This window comes from Balaenoptera physalus, assembly GCF_965194825.1.
Source record: "Balaenoptera physalus genome assembly, chromosome: 5".
Lineage (NCBI taxonomy): Eukaryota > Metazoa > Chordata > Mammalia > Artiodactyla > Balaenopteridae > Balaenoptera > Balaenoptera physalus.
This window is the reverse complement of record NC_138884.1, coordinates 42,892,802-42,918,186: the sequence shown is the minus strand read 5'-3', so window position 1 is coordinate 42,918,186 and position 25,385 is coordinate 42,892,802. Positions and strand designations below refer to the sequence as shown.

General features: G+C 32.3%; 1 protein-coding gene across 5 annotated transcripts in view; it reads left to right on the top strand.

Annotated features, from left to right (window-relative positions):
* Window positions 1-25,385, top strand: part of TLL1 (tolloid like 1) — a 253,162-nt gene that overhangs the window by 129,851 nt on the left and 97,926 nt on the right. For all 5 annotated transcript variants that reach the window (XR_014264165.1, XR_014264166.1, XM_082463627.1 and 2 more), the window contains exons 2-7: window positions 1,136-1,246; window positions 4,887-4,967; window positions 6,470-6,622; window positions 7,113-7,230; window positions 15,017-15,195; window positions 19,888-19,993. Coding sequence is in view for 3 of the 5 variants with exons in the window: in XM_082463627.1 (XP_082319753.1) it covers window positions 1,136-1,246; window positions 4,887-4,967; window positions 6,470-6,622; window positions 7,113-7,230; window positions 15,017-15,195; window positions 19,888-19,993 (748 nt within the window). In the remaining 2 variants the exon portion in view is untranslated. The remainder of the gene's footprint in view (window positions 1-1,135; window positions 1,247-4,886; window positions 4,968-6,469; window positions 6,623-7,112; window positions 7,231-15,016; window positions 15,196-19,887; window positions 19,994-25,385) is intronic.

The window sequence follows — 25,385 nt, the reverse complement described above, 5'->3', positions numbered from 1 at the left end:
CTTTTTCAGATTCTTTTACCTTATAGGTGATTACAATATATTGAGTAGGATTCTCTCTAAATTTTTTAATGTAAATTCCTCCCCTCCTTTTTGGTTTTACAGAAGAAAAATCTGAAGAAAAAATTTAAAAAGCAAATTTGTAAACCTGTATCAAGAAACAAATATCCCAGAATTTCCAAGGCATTTGTCAATGTTTTACTATTTTATGATTAATTTATTCTCTCTCTTAAATTTGCTACATTTCCTAAAGTTATCATATTCTGACATCTGATAGTACAAAGGGATACTTTTGGCCTCAAATAAACAAGGAGGCCATTTTTGTTATGCAAATGTATATTTCTGACCTTAAAAGAGAATTCACTTACTGGTTTAAATACATTCACAATGGTTTATAGAGCTTTGCTTTATTAAGTAGCATAAACTGCTGGGTATAAAAGATAGAGTGTTTCCAGGATCAGGGTAATGATTTTGACGCTCCTAAAAATATGGGCAGTGTCTTATTTGTCATTAATGATGAAAGGTCAGCACCTGGTCATTGCCTAAATAAAAGTTGACTTTATTTATACATTTTATAGAGACTCAGAGGCAATGTCATCTTTAGAGAAAGTGCATTATAACTGTATAAAAATGTGATGAATGAGTTGTTATAACAGCACAATATTCTTTTGTCTCAATTGAACCTCACTTTATGAAGCTATCATAGCACACAGTTTAGTTGCTACTACCTCTTCTTCTACCTGTCAGTGAAGACCTGCTGATCTCAGACATCCACTGTAAATATAGACATTCTTATCAGATTTTCATTTATTTGCAAATTAGCCATGATTGCTGAATTTTCTTCCCTTAGAACCCCACCTCCACCCCATAAATCTGAGGCCATTTCATTCAAAGAAATAACTTTCTCCCTCTCCCCTCAAACATCAAAGTAAAAAAAGTGGGTCACGTCCTTTCACAGGTGGCTTATATTACACTGTAACAGGTCCAGTAGGTTCAGTTACACTTACTTTCTGAAATATCTCTACATCTTTAGGGACCACATTTCCACATTTTTTAGCAATATTTTTCTAATTAGCTTTGTTTGCATCGATTTTTGCTCCTAAATAATTTATATTTTAATTGAAATTTTCTTTTTTAGCTGTGTTTTGGGGTGACATTGCCTTAGACGATGAAGACTTAAATATCTTTCAAATTGATAGGACAATTGACCTTACACAGAAACCCTTTGGAAAATTTGGACATACCACAGGTACAGTTGATTATTTGATTCAGTTTGCATTCATTTAGAAGAAAATATACTCTTGAAATGCTAAAATACTCTTTGGATCATTTTTGATGTTCCAGTGATCACTTTGATTTTCTTGATATGAATGAGCCTATTTAGAAATTTAAGTTTTATTCATAGTTTTAATTTTATTAATTAATGTATTTAACAAAGATGTTGTAGTGTTTACCATGTACCATGTACTGGGCCTGGTTTAAGTACTTTGCAGGTGTTAACTCTTTGAATCCTCATAATGACCCCATGAAGGTAGATGCTTATTGTGATTTACAAGTGAGGAGATGGAGATTTACAAGGTTATGTAGTTTTCTTATTGTCACATAGCCAGGAAATGACTGAGTCAGGACCAAAATTCAATTCTGAGGAAGGTTAAATTTCATAGTCTTGAACATTATATTCAGTTGCCTCCTATTTGGATATTGAGATGCAAAAAGTAAATTATTCTTAGAGTAATTATATACAAACTTATTTAGAAAAATTATCTATTTTTATAATTTTTGTGAAAACCTGGAAGAAAATTTCAATTTCAACTGTTTGAACATATTTGAATTATGCCTATATGAGACTTGTAATATTTTAAAAGACATTTGGGTCCTCATTTAAAAATATCTGTACTAAAATTTAAAAATTATTTTATATTATCTTGATACAATTTTTATTCTGTATTTTATTTTGGAGAAAAATTGCAAGGTTAAAAATGTAAAATTTCTTTTTGTAGTTATAGCTAAAACATTTATTCAGTGTCATGCTTTTTGATTTCATTGAATCTCTCCTTCTGTCCAATGCTATTTTTACTTTCTTCTTGTATTCTATGGAAAATAAAACATATAGTTCCTTTGTGGTATCTAGCAGACAAATATATTTTAGTCTTAAGACTTTTTACTGTGAATTAACATCTCTCTTTGCCCAATTTACTTTTTCGCAGCTTTTTATTATGACATGTTTCAAAGATATCTAAAAGTTGATAGGATAATGCAAGCAACACCCATACACCTTGAAGATTCAGCAGTTGTTCAGTTTACCATATTTGCTCTCTGTATGTGTGTGTGCATGCATACATGTATAAGTATGTATAAAATATTTTGAAGTTAATTACCAACAACATAGCTTTTCAATATTAAATAGGTTAACATGCCCTTTTAAGAATAAAGACATTATTGTACATAATCAAAATATTATTACATATAAGAAATTTATGTAAAGTAATAAAACTTAAATAATACAGTACTTAAAAATAATATGCTTTAGCCTTTTTATTTATAGTGAGTCTTTTCTGAAACATACATCAAATATATGAGGGAAACTGCTTTGCAGTGTAATCGCAGATAGTATATTCCTATAGGTATGTTTATTGACAGACTCCAACCATTATCTCACACTTAACACTGTCACAGAGATAACGGATTTGGAACAAGAGAGCAATGGTATAACTCAGCAAAATCTTAAATTTATCACATTACATTCTCAATTTTTATTAAGATTTTCATTAGATTCAAGCTTTATTCAGGTCATTTATTTAACCCATTGTCCTCTCTTTGTACTGGAGACATTCATTTTCTGTGATTCAGAACATTTTAATACTATGTAATTTTGTCATTTCATTTATAGTTAAGCTCTGAAATAGTAACATTTGGAAATAAAATATCATTATTTAGATAAATAGCATAAAACAATTATACTATCAATTATAAAAATCATATTGTAAATATATACGTGAAAGGTACATGTTTCAAAGTAATTTATACTATTCATTTGAATTTCAAGCATCATAAAGAATTCTATATTTTAGTTTTTTCTTACTCTAACTTTTCCCTTTCTTGTTAGTTTGTGCTGAATTGACTATATTTATTTTCTTATTTCAAAATGTATTGTCTTTCTCATAAATATTTATTAGGTTTGTATATTTTTATTTTAAAAATTTTAGAATATATGAGAAATAAACACATACTATGAATTTTCCTTTTTTCTATTTCAATGAGCTATCTACACAGAATTTTATTTATATTGCTATAAAAATTATTCAAAATTATTAAAACATTATTGACTTTGAGAGTCTTGAAATGTTTTTCCTAGCCTATAATTATTCTTATGCTTATAATTACCTTAATATTAACTAAGATATTTCTTTTTTCCTCATAATTAGCCTCCTTCTATACATATTTATATGTGTTTCAGACCTACCTAATATGCAATATAATTGTTAGGTAATGGTCATTTCAAATACATTTTTACTATCCTTCAAAAATGTTTGTTGTAACTGCTTAGGAATGAATGCATTTAAGTATTACCTCATCTTTCTAAAATATTCAATGAAAAAATTTCAAAAATTTTTCTCAAGGGGCACAGCAAAAATATGACCATGTAATTCACATAATTAAGCAGATTATTAGTGAACAAGCACTCTAACTTATTTGCCTTATAAGGACTTAATAGATATTTCCTATAAGAGGCTTATATATTAATAATTTTTATTATTGTTTTTGTTTGTTATTAGCTTCAATCTAGGTAATTAAGTTTCAGTATTAATTTCAAAGGGGAAAAAATATTGGAAGGAAATAGTTCAAACTATTTCCATGCAAGAACAGTTTGTGGTTTGCATGAATTTCTGGTCCTCTTTCATTGTCTTAGCCCACAGGCTCATGAACCACTTGTTCTGATATCATTAGTGATCAAATTAATTGTTTGCTCAATGATACCTCTTTGTATTTTTCTATCAAAGATTCAAGGAGAAGGCAAAATAGGAGATAAAACTGGGAGAGCATTTTGTTAAAGCCCTGGAATGAGAATCAGAAGATTTGGATTTTCGTCAAATGATCTGTTTTCTGATATGACTTTGTTCTTAAAATTGCAAGAAGACATATTTCCTTACGTCACCCTCTCCTCTACATTTTGAGCTATAAAATTCTTTATATCCCCTTTATAAATTTTGCAAATTGCATAACATAACAATGTATTTTGCAGCTGGACATCCTTTTGGATTCTCACCTTGTGAATTTTTTTTAATTTTTGTTATTGGTTTTTATAAATTATAGAAACTAATTTTCAAAATTTATTTGAATACATTATAAAATGTCATATGCTATTAGAAATATCTCAAAATTTATCCAAGCTTTGGGGCAAAAGTTGCACTATACACTTGCTTTTTTTCCCTGTTGCATTGAGAATTTACATACCTATGCTCTTCTAACGTTTTTATTTCCATTTGCTGGTTTGCCATCTGAAAATATTTAGTTTGTATTGGGAAAATAGCTGGAATGCACTCAACAGGGCAGAACAACTTGCTGTCATCCTATATAATACTATGTGATGTCAAGGTCACAGTGAAGAAAAATGTTTCAGATTATCAATAGATGACTCAATTGCCATGATGTCCAAATAAAGTCATTTATATTGCTCTCTTAATTTCTCTTACCCCCTTAGTTTTAGTTACTAAAATTTGTTATTGTAGAATTTTTACCCTCTTCCAAGATTTATGGGTATTCATTACTTTAAGACCACATAAAAAGAGATGTCCAAAGAGAAATCAATGTAGCCTATTACTATTGCTTATTTACAAGAACTTTAATTTACAATGAAGTTAACTTACTATTTTCTTTTACTCTTTAAGGTGGATTTGGAGACCATGGTATGTCAAAGAAACGAGGGGCCCTCTACCAACTTATAGACAGGATAAGAAGAATTGGCTCTGGTATATCAATGTTTAAAGTTTCAGACACTTGATGTACAGTGAATATTATACTCATAGCAGTTCTGTTTGCCATTAAGCTGCAAATTATGGAAAGGATATATGCTGAGAAAGAGTCCTTTATTCATTGTTATTTTGTTAGTTGATATCCAACGTAAGTTTTTTAGAACTTAATTGGGGACATTTGAGATATTTTAGCTTATTTTCAGCTTCTCTTTAATAAAAAAATGTATTAGGTGTTTATTTTATTGTTGGTATTTTTTTCCAGTAGATTGGTATTTTTATCAAGCATGGAGCTACATCAGTTTTAGTCAAATGGAAAAATATCATGGCTGTTTCTTTTGAAATAAAATCCACTTAAAGTAAATTGTCAAACTGATTAATTAGATTAAAAAATAATTGAAAATATTTTTTACCCTTCCAAAAATATATATAGGAAAACATTCAGAGAAACAGCCTTCTGGCTTAATGATTAGTTAATATTTAAAGTATTGAATTTATTAATCACTATTTGTAGATTTTAGAGTTTCTTTTTCAAGTCTTCTGTTCAAAGTTCATATCCTAACATCTCTTCAATTGATTAATACTAATTAAATATTTTAAAGTGCCTACTTTTAAAGATTAATTTTCCAAAGTGAAGATACTTTGCTCCAGGATATTAAAAAGTTAGACATGTTAGGAACACAGGCATAGGGCGCATACATTCAGTGTTCGTTGTGTCTGAAGTGTATGTAAGTGGTAAACTATTTGTATCAACAATGATATGTAAATAAGAAAAAATAATCATGAAAATGTAGGAAAAATAAAACAGTAACAAAAAAATTATGAAGGGTCACCAAGAAAAGTCAGTGACTGCAGACTTGAAAGCTCTTCCACAATAGACTGCATTTTATGTTGGCCTGTTCACCTTGTGTACTGCTCTCTAAATCTTTTCTGTTGTGTGGATATGAATCCTGAGGAAATTGAAATAGAGATAGCCCATTGTCCCAGAATCTGAGACCATATCTGTCTTATTCTATTTCATTTACTATCTCTACAGTGTAATATTCACAATTTTAAGCTGTACTACAGAATATCAATTCTGATTTAAAGGACTAGGGATTTAGCAGGAGTAAGAAAGGTTTTGAACATCATAGGACTTTTTAAACAATGTCTTTTTAATTCTAGTGGTGAATTTCTTAGTGTTCTAGTAAAGTAGAAGATAAAAGAATTTTTCTGTGGCTTACAAAGTCTACCTGACTTCTGTCCACTGTGGGCTGTTGTATGGAAATTCATCAAAATTTGTTCATAGAGCATTAGGAAATAGTATTTTGACATGAACTACTTAAATATTTTAACACTTTTTTCAAGTATGTAATATAAATGAAGTTTTTCTTTAATGCATTTTGACTTCAGGCATATTTATATAAATGTGTAAATAAGACATTTCACCTTGTCCTTTAAGAGGTAAATGATTCTCTGACCAAGGACTTCTGTTTCACAGAATGTTTTAAATGTCACTGCAGGCTTGGAGCAAAACAACACAGTTAAGGAAAAAGTACCTCTAAAATTCTCAGGGCAAAATGAGAAAAATCGAGTTCCCAGAGCTGCTACATCAAGAACTGAAAGAGTATGGCCTGGAGGTGTTATTCCTTACGTTATAGGAGGCAACTTCACTGGTAAGATATTCCCAGAGGGTCTATTTTGATAAAGAATTAATAATTATCATATAGATTAAGTGTATATTTTTAAAGAATACTAACATATAAAACATAGTATTAAATGAAACACGAGAAATATTCCATTCACCTGAGTTGTCAGTTAGGGTGTCTTGAAATTTAAAAATATATTTAGTCTTGAGTTCTAAGAATCTAAAGAACTATTCTGGTTTTTAAATTGAATTTCAAATGTACCTATTAAATCTGGAAGCTGATTTCAGCTGACAGGAATAATGTATGTCTTGTTTACGGAGCCTTGTACACACATACTTGTAGAGACAGTAAGCTCAAGCCTACTGATTATGAAGGCAGTGCCCACTCTCAAGAGTGGCTCACTGCAGTGCTTGGAGCTAGTATTCTTTGGTTGATGATACAGGTGGTGTCTGACCTGTGCAGCCAGACCTGGGATGGAAGAGCCCATTGTTTTATTAATGTCATGCCATTTTTCCAGGCAGCCAGCGAGCCATGTTCAAGCAGGCCATGAGGCACTGGGAAAAGCACACATGCGTGACTTTCATTGAAAGAGGGGATGAAGAGAGTTACATTGTATTCACATATAGGCCTTGTGGGTAAGTAGAACCAGGGAATGACTTAAGTAAATTTAGAAGGGAAAAAAAAATCCATAGGTAAGATTCACTTTTTAATATTTGCTTAGTATTTTGCCCATGAGAAAGTATGAATTTTACATAAGAGAATATTATATATTAAATAAATATATTCTTTGATCACAGACCTCTGTGCATCCTCCACCACCACAGCTGCCTTCCCTTCTGTTCTAACTATATGGTGGCATTGCCAACATCCCACTAACCTGAGTTAGAAACCTCTGTATTGTTTTTAGTGATGGATTTTTTAGTGATATCAACAGAAACTGCATTTCTGTTGATATCCACTATGTCTTATGGTTTCCACTTTTATCCCATGTCAGTCCCTTGGTCCGTTCATGTCTTTGTCCTCTCACACCAGCTGTATTCCAGCTGCTCTCCAGTCTTGCCTCACCAATTCACTGCCACTAGAATTATCTTCAAAAAATACTCTTCAGAGCAAAATACTACACTTATTGAGATTCCTCAGTGTTTCCTCCTACAATGATATTTTCTAGATTTGCTTCTTACAGGATAACAATACTCTCTTCAAAATAAACTATTCTATAAGTTGTGAAAATGCTGTGTTAAATTTCAATAGGTATTTCTACAAGCAGTGTGCTAAACCTTACTAATATTCAACCAATTGAAAGAAATATAGAATACAGTGTTCCCTAAACTTTTTTTAAAAAGGGAACACCCATCTCACCCTGTTAATAGTGAAGAATGTATATCAGTATTCCAGAACACATTCTGGGAAATGCTAGCTTGAGAATAAAACCTAGATGCTTGGATATAACATTTAAGGAATGCCATGAACTTACCACAGCTTCCATCTGCTGCTTCTGCTGCCACCACTTCTCTCCACAAATCCCATAATCTAGCCAAGTTACAGTAACAGCAGTTCTCCAAGCAGTGCTGTGTACTTTAAAAGACTTTTCATTGTGAAAACTTTCAAATTTTTTCTCCCTATATTTCCAGTTAATTGGAACTTATATTTAAGTATTTGAGTTTTTAAATTGTTTCCATTTTTGTTTGTTTGTTTGCTAAGAATACTTGATAGGGTGTGCTGTCTACTTTACACTGCATCACATCACGAGGCACATATGCCTGGACCTACCACTTTAGTGATACTGTGATTGATCAGTGGATTCAAATGGTGACAGCCAGGTCCCTCAATTTTAAGTTCCCGTCTTTGCAGAATAGTCATTTTCTCATGTTGTTCTTTTCTTCTATTCCTTCTACATTTATTAGCTGAAATTCTTCTATAAAGAGGAATTATCTCTAATCAACTGTAAGTATTTGAATACCCTCTATTATAGTTCACATAGAGAAGTAAAAATAAATGCATAATTCCTTTGGAGGAAATAGTTCATGCCCTAATGACACATATTTTCAGGGTGGAGGAAGTATATATTTCACTAGGTATTGGGGGCATTACATCATCTGGCTTTGTTCTACCATATTTTCCTAGAACATTTAACTTAACTTACAAAGTAATGAGTTTTAATTTTGGCCCTACTTAAGTGACATTAGGAAAAATTATACATTATTATTTTTCGATATATTTTGATAGTACCATGATTTTTTTAGCTATGACTTATTTAAGCAATGTTTTCTTCTAAATTACTCTAATTACTTACTCTTGCTAAGTTTTGGTTACATTTGAAGTCCCTCCTAATTCTTTATATGTATTTAATATTTTTAAATATTAAGGACCTTTTATGGTCCAAATCTAGACTGTCCTTCCTTCCTTCTGATTATCTAATAGGAGTGGATATAGCTCAGATTACATATTTCTAAATATATAATGTATTCAAATCAATACATCTTTTCTTTACCTACCCTTCAATTCTGTAAATACATCCAAAGCACCAATCACTTATTATTTTATTGCTCAAATTCTGTTTGTAACAAATTCATATTTATACTCATTTTCTTTTATTAATTTGGTTCTTTTCAAAGTTTTCCATTTCACTTGTTTTATACTGCTAAACTATTTTTCCCCATTCACTATTATTCCTTCATGTTTGTTTTTGTGATGTTTTAGTTGCTTGAATGCCTTTACTTTCCATTTTCATCAGTGGAAATCTTTCACATATTTCATGCTCAGCCATTTTTGAGCTGCCTGCAGTGGGACTTTGCTCTACAACAGCTATAATAGCTCCATTTCCACTGTTGGTTCAAATGTCTACCTTCATCAATGATGAGGGCAGGGAGCTTACCTCTGTGTCCCTCATGACACACAGCACATGGCTTTATAGGTAGGTGATTAGGAAAGTACCAACAATTTACATGTCAGCTAAAGTACATTGTGTGTAATCCTGAGATTAAAAAATGTAAGAATTCAAAGGGGGTTTGAAGAACACGTACTTCATCAATTTAGAGATGTGAAAACTGAAGTTATGACTTTCCCCAAGATACTTAAATCTGTAGTTACATTCCTGAAATTAGACTCTTGAGTTTATTTGTGACTGTTATAGTAGTAATGTTGCATTTTGGTGATTTGTTTTGGTGCTCATTTTCCAGTTCAAAGTTTGCCCTGTATTATTTTTTCAGTGATAGGAAGGATGATACTTTTTATAAAATTTGATCATTGGCCTGCTAATCATTCTAATCATTTTGTGACTTCTAAATTTCATTTTAAATTACCGTTATTGGCCACAATTTCATGAAATTGTGGTTATTTCATCATTCTTGCTATGATAATGCTGCATTTATATCTCATAAAAATCAATTTAAATTATTAAAGAGTTTGACAGTTGGTATTACACAAAATAGTGAAGGCCATCTGCAATAAGATATATTTTGAGTCAAACATTTAACACTCTATTGGATTTAGTATTGGGTCTTTTTTCCTATAAGAGCTGCGGCATATAATGCATCACATTTAGCAATACCTAGTGTAAATATCCATAGAATATGGAGAACCTGTAAGGTGGTGCCATTGATATGGATGGCAACATTTATTAGTTCTGTTTCTAGCTTTAATCTAGAAGGCAAATGTGTCTTACTTCTTATCACTGTCATCACTTTCATTGAGTTTACCCACTAAGTCAGACAACTTGTAGCTCTTGCAATTTTTAAAAATAAAAGCTAAAATAATCTCCATACTTATGGGAGGAATTATTAAATATGGAATCACCTATATCATTTAGAGCATTATATTTCCCATCTTATTCTGCTACAGTCAATTTTTATTCAATAAATATTTAGTGGGTATCTAATTCCATATCAGGCCTTTGATAGGTGGGAAAATAATAAAATTTTAAAAAGCAAAAAGTAGAAATCAGACCTTTTTGCCATTTAGCTCTAGTGTATTTCCTATTTTTAAGTTGCATTATAATCGTACATTATGTTTATATATATCTGTATGCATGTTTTTATGTATATGATATCTTTGCTTCATCTGCAGTGGACATAGGCTTTAACCCTCTATATTGACAAAAGGTTTGAACTGAGCTATACATATTTTTCAATGAATGTCTATTAGCTTCAGTGGCATTTATTTATTTTACAAGATTATTAATTATAAACAGCAAAATGTGAGACCATTTTATAATAGAAGTTGTTTGATTTTATTCTTTGTAAGTCAGAGATTTATGTAACTGAATTTATTACCTTCATCTATTATATGCTGATTTTTAATGATTGCCAAAAAACAATCAAACAAACAAACGTAGAGTTAACTTATTTTCTTATTTTCTAGATTTCATATGCTTTAATTGTATTTAACTTTGGTCAGTTTGATTATTCAGACTGTAACAGTAGTCACTTATTCATCCTTTCCTGTTGAATTCCCATTTTGTACCACCTACTGTACTAACTTTGGGGACTATAAAATTGAATGTAAGTTGTTTTCTCTCTGCAAGGATGTTATAGTTAGGCAGAGGAAGTGTGCTAGCCAGGATTCTTGTTCTCAAGCAACAGAGACTGGCTAACTTAAGCAGAAAAAATAGTTTTTTAAAGGAATCTATAGAATTATACTAATAGAAAAAGTGGAGAGCCAGGCTGAAGGAGGAGTCTCAGAAAGAGCATGTTGAACCCCTCACCTTGAGCATTTCCACCACTTCTTTGGATGCTTGCTGCTAATTACTAGAGTCTTAGCTCTGTCCTGCACTTAGGAGATCTGTTCTTTCAATAAGTGTTTATTTATTAAAATTTTTTACTTTTTATTTTTCAAAATATTTCCAGTTTTATTGAGATATAATTGACATATAACATACTGTTTTAGGTGTATAACATGATGATTTTAGATTTGTATATATTGTGAAGTGATCACCATAATAAGTTTAGTTAACATCCATCATCATACTTAGTTACACTTTTTTTTTTTTCTTTTGATGAGAATTTTTGAGATCTACTCTCTTAGCAACTTTCAAATATATGATATGGTATTGTTAACTTTAGTCACCATGCTGCACATTACAGCCTCAGAAATTACTTATTGTGTAACTGGAAGTCTGTACATTTTGACCCCCTTTCATCCATTTCACCCACCCTTAGCCCCCACCTCTGGCAACCACCAATATGTTCTCTGTATCTTTTGAGTTCTATTATGTACCAGGCTGTATTCTAGGAGCTAGCATTATAGCATGAGCAAAACAGGTACACTTTCTGCCCACCAAAATCTTACATTCTAGGTGGGGAGGCAAAAACCCTGCAAAGATAAATTAAATATAAAATGTATTAATAGACAATAAATTCTAGGACAAAAAGGAAAGTAGTGTAAGTGGGATGGAAGGACATTTGCACAGAACTTGAAAGAGAGGAGGAAACAAGCCATATGTATATCTGGGAAACAGAGTTCTTGACAGAGAAAATAGACAGTAAAAAGGCTCTGAGGCAAGAGTATGTCTGCATGCTCAGGGCACAACAAGGAAACTTCATGGCTCGAGTGGAGTGACAGGAATGATAATAAGAGATGAGATCTATATGGTAAGATATTTGTGTGTGAAGATTGTGTAAGATCTTATAGTTTTTTTATAAGTATTTTGATTTTCCTCTGAACAAAATAGCCTGTATCAGTCAGCTAAGGCAATTTATGACGCGGTAACAAACAACTCCCAAATCCCAGGAGCAAGAGCAACAAACACTTACTCCTTACTCTTACTGTATATCTGCCACTGGTTAGCTGTAGCTCACTCCAGAGTCATCACTATGGTGTCCAGTCTGATGGAGAAACCTCTTTTTGGAACCTTGCAGTTGTAGCAGAAAGAATAGAAACAATATGGTCAACCATATTTGCTCTTAAAGATTCTCTCCAGAAATGACACATTTTTTGCTCACATGACATTGTCCAGAGCAAGTCACATGACTAAACCCAGCATCAGTAGGGTAGGTATGTATAATTATCTCCCAGAGAGGGGTAATGAATACTTTTGAATATTGACACAATTTACGACATAGTCATTGGAGAATATTGAGTAAAGAAGTGGAGTAATCTGAGTTTACATTTAAAACATATCTTTATGCTGAGAAAAGACTGCTGTGATGAGGGCATAAAGCTTACAGGCAACTCTCTTTGTGCGTATAGGCTTTGCTCCACCAATCCGAGGCCAAAGTAGGGAATAGTGGGTTTTGGATTACCTTCTTGCTCTCTATGGCTTAGTGAGGCTTCTCTAAAATTAGTAAAAGATTTTCTTGAGAGGACAGGTAGGGCTTATAATGGCCAAGCTTTAAAAGCAGCACTCAAATTTGAAACAGAAAATCAAAAGCCATGTACAAGAAAACGGCATCAAACCTGGATGGAATTAGAAAGAAACTCAGACATGTTAAAACCATGTTTTTATAAACTGTGCATATTAAAAATAAACTGTGCATATTAACCTGTCATTCCATACATAATTGTATGTGCATATATTTAGCTATTTAGTCATTTGAGCATCTAAAATTCTTCCGTTCCTGGACCTGTAGTATGTCAGAGATCAAACCACCACATTTTTCTTCACAGGACCGTTGTAAAAGCCAGTGTGAAACGTATTTTTGCTTTCCATTATGAAACCCCATTTTATTTATTGGAAATTGTTATAGGTAAAATTATGCTAATAAAAGGTGTTTTAGATTAAAAGAATCAACCACATTGCTTGACTATCTCCTGGATTTTGATTTGCAAAGTACTTTTTTCTCTGAATATAACCAGCAAGAATGATTCAGTGTGGGTAATTTAGTTGCTGTATAATCCTCAGATATTTCACTTTCATCACTATTGCTTTATGGTAGCAAATATTTCAGTTTAAATCTCTCCAAAATTTGCAAATTTTGAGTTTTGCTACACCTAATACTTTACTATTTCAGTATGTAATAAATAACTACATATGTATAAATTTAAAAGTCTTGGTAAAAAAAAATCTACCTGAGAGCAAAAATACAATTCCCTGATTTTTTTCCCTACCAGTTACTTCACTTTTCTTTCTTTTATTGATTTATTAAGCTTAATTAACTGTTATAATAGATTCATAAATAATAAGTTGAATTACTTCTTCTAGCTGGTATTTAAAGCCTACAGAAATAATTGGAATGACAAATGTGCTTACTCTGAAAAGTGAAATTAGTGAAATGCATTTTAAAAATTTGGGCAATTAATTTTGGGCAATTTCTTCTTTTAACTTAATAAATTAGAAAAGGTGTTCAGTGTCCAGCACATTATGATTCCCATCTATTCAAGACCAGTTATTTACTGCCCTCTATTGCTGTCTAGAGGGGTGGCCCTTAGATAAGCTATTTTAATGTAAACCCTAAATTTTGAAGTTTTAAGTGTAATTTTATTTATAACTATGATTGTAGTTACCATATTATTATACCATTTAAAGCTTATTTTAAAGTGTGTTCCTATGTGTCCACCCTTGCATGTGTGTGCACACTCTCTCATGCACACTGACACACATGCACGTATGCACACACACACAATATGATTAAATGGAATATCTATATTTTGGGTAGAAAAGCATCACTATTTGAATATGTATAAATATCAATAAATTGAAGAAAATTTGAAGGAAGCTGCTCTGCATGGTTCACATTCTGAAAGTCCAAGAGATTTTTTCAGAAGGTGAAATGGACTATCACACTAAACATTTGCCTGACCATTTGACACAGTCTCATAATTCTACCAGTTGTTGATTTTCCTTCACCAGTCAACCATTAACCCTAGATAATTCACTTTTTGAAACTAATTTTCCTCGATTGACTTCTCTTAAAAGTTCTCTTCTTTAAAAAAATTCTCCCATGAAGAGGAAAGGTAATTCCTTTTTTAATTAACCAACATTTCTCATAAAGTTAATTGTTTTTCTCAAAGAGGAAAAATAAACTTTGTTTTTATTTTTAATACTGAAATAATGGATTATTGTTAGATAACCATATTGACAAAGTAGTTACCTAAATGGGTCTTGAGGATAAAAAATTGTATTAGAAATACATGTGAGTTGATGTCTTAAGTTTAACTATATGTATAATAGCCATTAATCATCATCATAAGTATTTTATTTTCTAATTTATCTTCTGAATACTCCTAAAAATTATTTAAGGCACATCTTCTAATATATGAATTAGTACAAAGGCACTTCAATAGATTATTTGGGGACTCGTACATAAATCTACCAGGATTACTAGAAATTTTTATTAATGAAATATTTATTAATGAAAAATTGTTCTGCCTCTGAATGTGTCGGACTTTACAGTTCATGACAAATTTTTACAAAAGTTTCACCCTACTGTAATTCACTCAGCGTCTCCCTGTCCACCACCATCTGCACTTTCTACTTTATTCCAGATGCTGCTCCTATGTAGGTCGGCGTGGAAATGGACCTCAGGCGATCTCTATTGGCAAGAACTGTGATAAATTTGGAATTGTTGTTCATGAATTGGGCCATGTGATAGGTTTTTGGCATGAACACACACGACCAGATCGAGATAATCATGTAACTATCATAAGAGAAAACATCCAGCCAGGTGAGAGGCTTCAGAATGTGTTGGGTTTAAGGTTGACTAAATATCTTTTAAATGTATTGTACTATTCATCATTTAACTTCTTAAAAACTGTGAACTGATTTTGTTGATATTGTAGATCAACATTTTGCTTGATTTAAAGATAGCTGCTATGGTGTTAATTTTTTCCTGCAGATCAAATGATCTTATGCATTTTTTAGGCTTGCTTTTTTTCTTAAGATTTAGCTATTTTATATCCAAACTTCGCTGCTTTCCAAGAATGGGTGTAGGCTATTAAAACATAAAGTAATATTAATAAATTTTTAAAAAGTATTTTCTATACTTAATTCTATAATTTATGTTGTTGGCATTTAAAAAGGGTCCAGGGTTTGCCACAAAATATGCTGCTACCATACAAATCTATATTATACCAGGACAAGTTCTGGAGAAAATTCCAGGGAAGTGGGTCATTTCCAGGATAGTCCAAATATTTTCTTGAGATTTCCCTTTAACTATACTAAAGACAAATTCTTAAGAATGTTTTCAATAGTTTCAGTAGTTCAATAGTTAATATATAATTAAAATTTAATTTTCTCCGACAGTTGATGTGTGATAATCACCTCATTTAGTTTTTCATTTGTTTTACCTTTCATAATTCATAAAGATAAGTACATCTCAATTGCCAGAAGAAAAATCCTGTTGTTTAGAATTGTCTTAGAAAGTTGTGTGTATTTCTAGCAGAAGCAAAGTAGAAATGTGTCCTTATTTCCTTATCATGGCCAGTTTTAAGTTACAAACATTTAATTCCTTAGAATTTCCTGTGATTAACAGCGTTGCTCTATTTATTTGTTCATAGCATATTTGCTGCCAGTTATTTATTGAGGCACTATTAGATGTTAGAGATACTTCATGAAAATTACAGAGCTTAGTGTATGTATATCCATGTATACAAACGACTGCAAGCGAGTGAGAATAGTATTATATTGAGAACACAGCCCAGTCCAAGCAAGGTGTGACAAAATGTGCCTTGTGAGTCAAGGGAGACGCCACAAAGGAACTGAAATTTAGAAGTAAAGGGGTTCTAAGTGCCCAGGAGAGTGATGGAATTTCTAACTGGAAAAAAAAAAGCATCATGATCAAAGCTACAATTACAGATAATTAAATCATTTTTATTTGCCCAAATGGCTGCATGGTAAGTTACAAGTGAGAGATTAGTTGGTAATTACCAAGGGAGATTAGATCATAGGGATTTTCTATCTGAAGCTAAGAAATTTAGATTTTATCCTCTAGCTACTGGAGAATAATCAAAGGATTGAAAGCAGAGCAAGTTCAGATTTAAAAAAAGAATTCTTTCAGCTGTAGGGATTATTAACTGAGAATGGGGATATGGGGGTGGGAAGGATGAACGTGACATCAGGGAAACCTATTAGAAACTTAAATAAATCGTTTATAAGAGGTGACTAAGTCCTCAGTTAGGGTGGTGTAGGCCAAGAAGAAGGAAAGGAATAATCTTTCAAAAATATTTTAAGAGGAACATCATGTGAAAGCAAATCTTCAAGATTTTATTTTTAGGCAACAGGATGAATGGTGGCACCATCAAATGAAGTAAGAAATGTGGATAAAGCAACATACTCTTAAAAGGAAGAAAGACAAATAATTTCATTTAGCATATCCTTGAGTTTGAGAAGCCTTTAGATGGTCCAAGTGGAGATATTTAGTAGACCAAGGAAAGGTGAGTCTAGACTTTAAGATATCTAGAGACAGAAATTTTTTAGTGGATTTGACTGTCTAGGAAAATGTTGGAGGAAGAAGAAAATAAGATTGTGGGTAGAATATGGGGAACACCAATATTTAAGCAACATTTTGTAGAATATCTCTCAAAAGATTAAGAAAGTTTGGTCTAAGAAGTAGGAGAAAAATCAATGAATGTGATGTTACAGGGAAGAGATCACTTCAAGAATAAAGATGTAATCTGTAGTGTTGAAAGAGAAGTAAATAACATCTATACTCCCAATATAGACGACTCTAATGCCTGAACAGCTATCAAGGTTCATCTTATACTTTATATCATTGGGAGACAAAGAGAAAATAATATTTCTGAAAATTACTCCAACTACCAATTAAATGAAAAGTTTTCTATCAACCACAGTTACTAAATTTCCTCTATTACGTGGACAAAATAACTTATAAAGGAAGTAACTTCCAAGAATGATTCTTGCTCTTAAAAATAGGACTCTGGTTCAACATAAATTTATGTAGCTAAAACAAGCAGAAATGTATAAATAGTATGTAAATGTATAATACTTAACACAGTGCTAAACCATTTATGGCTTTTCATATTTTTGAGTCAATATGACTCATAATGTTGACTCATATTTTGAGTCAACATTCAATCTAATAGAAAACAACAATTTATTGCATGAGATGTCCTCAGTATTTGGAACTCCAGGCACATTTTGTCATACCTTGCTTGGATTCAACGATATTCTCAACATATGATTATTTTCACTTTTCTCACTCACTTGCAATCATTTGTATGTATGGACAGTTGACCCTCCATATTCATAGGGTTTTGCATCCGTGGATTCAACCAACCTTTGAACTGAAATTTCTTATTCATTGTACTAAACCATTTTATATAAGGGACTTAAACATCCACAGATTTTGGTATCCAAGGGCTTCCTGGAACCAGTCCCCTGCAGATACTGAAGGCTGACTGTACTATAGCAAGATAATTCTAGTATGAAAAATTCATGTTGGAGAATAATATTGAGCAAATTTGTGACTTACTTTGGCTCAGAAATTTTAGATCAAGTGTTATTCTAGGGCAACGTCTAATAAGTGTGGACTTTAGCTGCATTTATATGCAAAATTAGTGACTATGATAGGAGCCAATTTGGTACAAAGATTGGATTACTTTAATCCACTTTAGAACATGCCTTCAAGAAGGAGGTTGTCATTTTTTTAAAAATTGTTTAGGGTGAGTTCCACTGGTGCTCTGTATCTCTGATCCTCTTCTCTTCTGTTATGAAATGTCTGATTTTCTTTATTTGGACCAAGTGTGGCTGTGTTCTTTTTAACTAGCACAAAACACTGTTTCACATACATGGTAACTGCTCAGTTATATACATCAAAATGTATTACTGAAGTTGCTTCGTGTTCCACTTTCAGAAATTTTTATGAAACATTTTGCTTTAATTAGAGAGTATACTCACATATTGTGCTTGAAATTTGAAATCTCCAGTGGGTTATAGATTAATATTAAAAAATCAGCTCCACAGCTTTACAAAAATCTCACCTTAGAATTGGTTGTACTAAAATATACTTACCATGTTGCATGAAGAACAGAGTTTTTAACAGTTACTTCTATCAAAGGTTGAAGATAATGCAGGGTATTTCCCGAGAATAGTTGTAATACAGACAGACAAACCAGAGATTTGTGGAACATGTATTTCACTATATGGTGTAGTTAGTTCATTGAAAACTATTTATTGTGTGAATTCATTGTAAGGTGGACTGAAACACTTTACTCTGGGACTTGGGTTCTGTAACTTCAGGCTGATTGTTTTATCTTTAATGATCAAGTGAGTATATCAGACTTCCTTATCACATGTAGGAAAGATATTATACTCTGTGGCATCACTCAGTTTTTTTATTGCTTTTTGGGAAATTTTTAATGTAATATTTTTATATTCAGTAGTAATACGGCAGTTGGAATAAAATTAAAATAGTTACATAAGTGTTGTACAATAATAGTTCTTTTTTGAACCCCAGCCTTGAATTTGGAAACCTAATAACTCAACTTTACACTTTGATGTTTCAAAATGAGCTATAAAAGCAACCATCTTTGGCTGCTGAAATTGTGAAAAATGAATCACTGAAACCTAAACTCTATCTGAGGAAATACTCTGCCTCTGGAACCATTGATGTAGATCTACACATTTAATACTATGTTATTTTCAAATTTCAAGAAATAATATTACAATACAGATACAAACAGGCAGTTGAGAAATCTATTAACATGAAGATGTCCAGAAGTTAAAATAGCAGTCGTGAAAAGTAAAAAATGAAAAAGTAAGTTCTGAAGCATATTCTGTTGACCAACAAAGCCCTCCAAGTAGAGTCTCCTTTTCATCAAAGAGAATCTTGTTTCAGTTGCTGTGGTTTTATCTTTAGTGACAAAGTCACATAGCAAACGCCTGCAATGTTCTGTGTACATACAAATATAGTTTTTATATTTTTCCCAGCGTTTCATAGACTCTAACACAAATAGGAAGTTTTTTTGGGGGGGGGGGGATCTTGGCAAATATAGTCATAAGAGAAAGGTGGGAAACTTATTAAGTAAAAATGTAACTTTTTATAATCACAATATTGTTAAAAAAAAAAAACAGTAGTTTTAAAGGAACAAATATTTAGAGAAGGTGAAAGAGTATACAAAGAAAACAAATCCAAAGCATGCTTTTGGTAATCTACCTTTTTGCCAAAATTGACTTATTAATGAAATTCAATATTACTCTTTCAGGATGGTATTCAAGTGCAAGCAGTGGCACTGGATGTACCCTTTTGCGAGTACCTGGGTGTTAGTGTGTAAATACAACGTCATGAAAATCAGCGATCAGCATTTGGTAGAGAGCAGATAGAGGCAGGAAGGGCTCTTCTGTTCTCTTTTCTGTCTGTTAAGAGGCTTCTGAAGTGTTTTCTGTGCCTAATTCTTAGGTCAAGAGTACAATTTTCTGAAGATGGAGCCTGGAGAAGTGAACTCGCTTGGAGAAAGATATGATTTTGACAGTATCATGCACTATGCCAGGAACACCTTCTCAAGGTTGGAGTCTCAGGTTATACCTTTTGACTTTTAATTCCTTTCCTCTGTGTGGCTCCTCACAAAACTAGGTTTAACATTAGAACTAGAACCACTTTCAAATATTGCTGTCATAAAGTACAAAATATACTTCATTGGTGTTTATAGCCAACAACAGGCATTTGAGATTTTAAAAACACATTTTCACATTTCCTATCAAATAAATAGATTCAAAGTAAAAATTAAAATTGTTTGATTATTTAAATTATTTAATATTCTTAAATCTTAAAAAAGTTCAATTAAAATGATTACCAAACCAATCAGCATGTTAAATTGGCAAAGCACTATTAATGGAAATTAGGCATTTCAAGTCAAATAGCAAGCTCAGTTGTTGAGTTGGAATGTTATACTCTCCATGTGACTTGTGCTTTTATTGTGTATTTTCTGTTGCTCAAGTACTAATTTCACTTGAAAAATGTTATAGTAAAATAATTCTCAGAGAACATTTTAGGAAGATATTTTACTTCATATACTTTCCAGTTATTAACCTTAAAATTATTTCATTAGTGACTGAATGCTAATTTTTAAGAGTGTAATAAATTTGGGTTTTGATCTATTTCACTCTAAACAAGATGTCATCAAGGCAATAGTTTCCAGGTAAGGAATCTGAAACTGTTAAAACCATTGAAGTCATATCTTTTTCCCATTTTATACCCATTTTACACTCATGTCCATTCCACTCATTCTTTTCTGATCACCATGCCCATTTCACAATTCATTAATGTCTATGTTTAAAGGCAGGGTCAGGAAGAAGACAGTAAATTCAAGTTAATTCCCTGTTTTTAAAAAAAATTTGTGGTAATAAGTAGAGAAGGGTGTAAACAAACTCTTAATACTTGGATAAATATTTAAATGATGATTTTTATGACCAAACTTTATTATTAACATAATTGAGTGTTAACTGTATTTTAAAAATCATTTTATTCTGAAGTATATATTTGTTCAAATATAATAACTACCCAAATACTTGTTTTTTGAATTGAATTGAAGTTTTAGTAGAAATACATCCATAAATTTGGCCTGAAATTAATCTTAAAGAATTATAAAGCTTATAAAGCTTATAAAGCTTTTTTTTCATGCTTGGAATTGAGTTTTCTTTAGAAACATGTGAAAAATGAGGATTTGGGTACCAGTTTAGCCAAAGTGTTTCTCTTATACTGTTGAGTTATATTAGTTAGAAATCAACTGAGTTTAGATTCTTTGGAATAGAGCTGGAGAATGGAAAACGTAATTTATTCTTTCTATCCCTGGTAGACAATGAACCTAAACCAAAGTTTGAAACATACATTTTCCCTTATTCTGTACTCCTTTTATGTCTTTAAATTGTTGCTTTTCCATAAACCACGAGGTTCTTGCAATTTATCACCCCCTACACCTAACTTTGGAGTTGCACGACAACTAGCCTTGAACTATTATTTTCTCTTATTGTTTCAAAATTTACCTATTCCGTTTTCCCAAATAAACTTATATTCCAATAGTGAAAGTAACTGGATCTACCTGTTAGAAGAATTGATTCAATACACATTATTTTTTTGTTCTGAATTTCATGAGAGGAAATATTTCACACAGCTCTCAGCCACCACCTCCAAAGTATTTGAATTTTTTTTATTATTATTGTGGTAAAGAAACCTCAATATCAAATTTACTGTATTATCTAATTTTAAGTGTACAATTTAGTAGTATTAAGTACATTCACATTGTTGTGAAACAGATGTCCAGAAACTTTTCATCTTGAAAAACTGAAACCATATACCCATTAAACAACAACTCTCCTCTCTCCCCACCCCACCCCCACCCCACCGCCAGCCTCTGGACCACCTTTCCACTTTCTGTGTCTATGAATTTGGCTACTTTAGATACCAAGTAGAATCACACAGTATTTGCCTTTTTGTGACTGGTTTATTTCACCTAGCATAAAATCCTTTAGGTTCGTCTATGTTGTAGCATGTAACAGAATTTCCTTCCTTTTTAAGGCTGAATAATATTCCATTGGATGTATATACCACATTTTGTTTATTCATTCATTTGTTGATGGACATCTGAGTTGCTTTCACCTCTTGGCTACTGTGAATAGTGCTGCCATGAACATGGGTATGCAAATATCTCTTCCAGATCCTGTTTTCCATTCTTTTGGATATATACACAGAAGTGGGACTGCTGAACTGTATAGTAGTTCTATGTTTAATTTTTTGAAGAACCTCCATAATTTTTTTCTTAGATGCTGCACTATTTCACAATCCCATCAACAGTGCACAAGTGTTCCAATTTCTCCATATCCTCACCAACATGTGTTCTTTTCTGTTTTGTTTTTTTAATTTTTTGATAGTAGCCATCCTAATGGGTATGATGTGATGTCTCATTATGGTTTTGATTTGCATTTCTCTGATAATTAGTGATGTTGACCATATTTTTATATGCTTGGCCATCAACATCACCAATTACTAGAGAAATGAAAATCAAAACTACAATGAGGTATCACCTCACACCGGTCAGAATGGCCAGCATCAAAAAATCTACAAACAGGGCTTCCCTGGTGGTGCAGTGGTTAAGGGTCCACCTGCCAATGCAGGAGACATGGGTTCGAGCCCTGGTCCGGGAAGATCCCACATGCCGCGGAGCAACTAAGCCCGTGCACCACAACTACTGAGCCTGCGCTCTAGGGCCCGTGAGCCACAACTACTGAGCCCGTGTGCCACAACTACTGAAGCCCACACGCCTAGAGCCAATGCTCCCAACAAGAGAAGCCACCACAATGAGAAGCCTGTGCACCACAAAGAAGAGTAGCCCCCACTCGCAGCAACCAGAGAAAAGCCCACATGCAGCAACAAAGACCCAAAGCAGCCAAACATAAAATAAATAAAATAAAATAAATAAATTTATTTTTTAAAAATCTACAAACAATAAATGCTGGAGAGCATGTGGAGAAATGGGAACCCTCTTGCACTGTTGCTGGGAATGTAAATTGATACAACCACTATGGAGAACAGTATGAGGTTCCTTAAAAAACTAAAAGTAGAACTACCATATGACCCAGCAATGCCACTACTGGGCATATACTCGGAGAAAACCATAATTCAAAAAGGCACATGCACCCCAATGTTCATTGCAGCACTATTTACAATAACCAGGACATGGAAGTAACCTAAATGTCCATCAACAGAGGAATGGATAAAGAAGATGTGATACATATATACAATGGAATATTACTCAGCCATAAAAAGGAAAGATATTGGGTCATATGTAGAGATGTTGATGGACCTAGAGACTGTCATACAGAGTGAAGTAAGTCAGAAAGAGAAAAACAAATATTGTATATTAACGCATATATGTGTAATCTTAAAAAAATGGTGTAGATGATCTTATTTGTGAAGCAGAAATAGATACACAGACGTAGAGAACAAACATATGGATACCAAGGGAGAAGGAGGAGGGTGTGATGAATTGGGAGATGAGGCTTGACATATATACACTATTGATACTATGTAGAAAGTAGATAACAAATGAGAACCTACTGTATAGCACAGGGAACTCTACTCAGTCCTCTGCGTGACCTAAATGGGAAGGAAATCCAAAAAAGTGGAGATGTATGTATACGTATAGCTGATTCACTTTACTGTACAGTAGAAACTAACACAACATTGTAAAGCAACTATACTCCAATAAATATTAGGAAAAAAAAAAGAAAAAAATCTCCATTCAAATCTTCTGAGTATTTTTAAATCAGATTACTCCATTTTTCTATTGTTGAGCTGTAGAATTTCTTTGTATATTCTGGTCTCTTATCAGATATATATATATCTTGCAAATATTTTCTCTCCTTTTCACTTGATTGTTTCCTTTGCTGTGCACAAGCTTTTTAATTAAAAATCTAGACCCACTTACCTGTTTTTGCTTTTGTTGCCTATGCTTTCAGTGTCATATCCAAGAAATCATTGCCATATTCAATGTCATGAAGCTTTTCCCCTATGTTTTCTTCTAAGAGTTTTATAATTTGGGGTCTTATATTCAGGTCTTTAATCTCTTTTGAGTTATTTTTATATATGGCTTTGATAAGGGTCTAACTTTGTTCTTTTGCACATGGATATCCAGTTTTCCCAACATCATTTGTTGTAAAGATTATCTTTTCCCCATTGAGTTAATACCTTTAACACCGTTGTTAAAGGTCATTATATATACTAGGGTGTATTTTATTCCTGTTCAATTCCATTGTTCTATGGTCTGTCTTTATGCCAATATCACACTGTTTTAGTTACTTAAGCTTTGTAATATGTTTTGAAATCTGAAACTGTGAGTCCTCCACCTTTGTTCTTTTTTTTCAAAACATGTTTGGCTATTCAAGGTTCTAAGAGATTACATATGAATTTTAGAACTGTTATTTTTTCTATTATTTCCACAATAAATGCCATTTTGGTTTTGATAGGGATTATGTTGATTGTTTTGAGTAATGTGAACATCTTAACAAATAAAGTCATCCAATCCATAAATATAGAGTGTTTTTCCATTTGTTTGTGTCTTCTTTAATTTCTTTCAGTGATGTTTTGTAATTTTCAGTGTATAAGTCTTTTGCTTCCTTGGTTAAGTTTATTCCCAAGTATTTTATTCTTTTTGATGCTATTTTAAATGGAATTGTTTTCCTAATTTCCTTTAAAGATTTTTCACTGTTATTGTATAGAAATGCAACTGATTTTTGAGTGTTGATTTTGTATCCTGCCACTTTGCTGAATTCATTTATCAGTTCTGATAGTTTTGGGGTGGACTCACTAGGATTTTATACATATAAGATCGTGTTATCTGCAAACAGAAATCACTTTACTTCTTTCTTTTCAACATGTATACCTTTTGACTCTTTTTCTTGCCTAATTTCTCTGACTAGGACTTTCAATACTATGTTGAATAAAAATGGTGAGAGCAAACATCCTTGCCATCTTCCCGATCTTAAATGAAAAGTTTTCAGTTTTTCATTGAGCATGATGTTATCTGTAGGTTTTTCATATATGACCTTTTATGTTGAGATAGTTCCCTTCTACTACTAGTTTGTTGAGTGCTTTTATCATGAAAGTGTGTTGAATTTTGTCAAATGCTTTTTCTGCATCAATTAGATGAACATGTGGCTTTTGTCCTTCATTCTGTTAATGTAAGTATTTGAAGTTTTATAGTTTCTTCTATTCTGAACCCAGATAGTCTACAAAAGTTTTAGTTGTTTTCATCAATATTTCCCATGAGCAGATTTAGGTACTTACTGTGGGAAGAACAGGGCTGCATGTAGGGGGCTTTATATGCATAGATAATTTGTAATGTACATGCTTGCAAATTGGAACTGCCCATTTCTAATAAGAGAATTGTAAAATTTTATGAA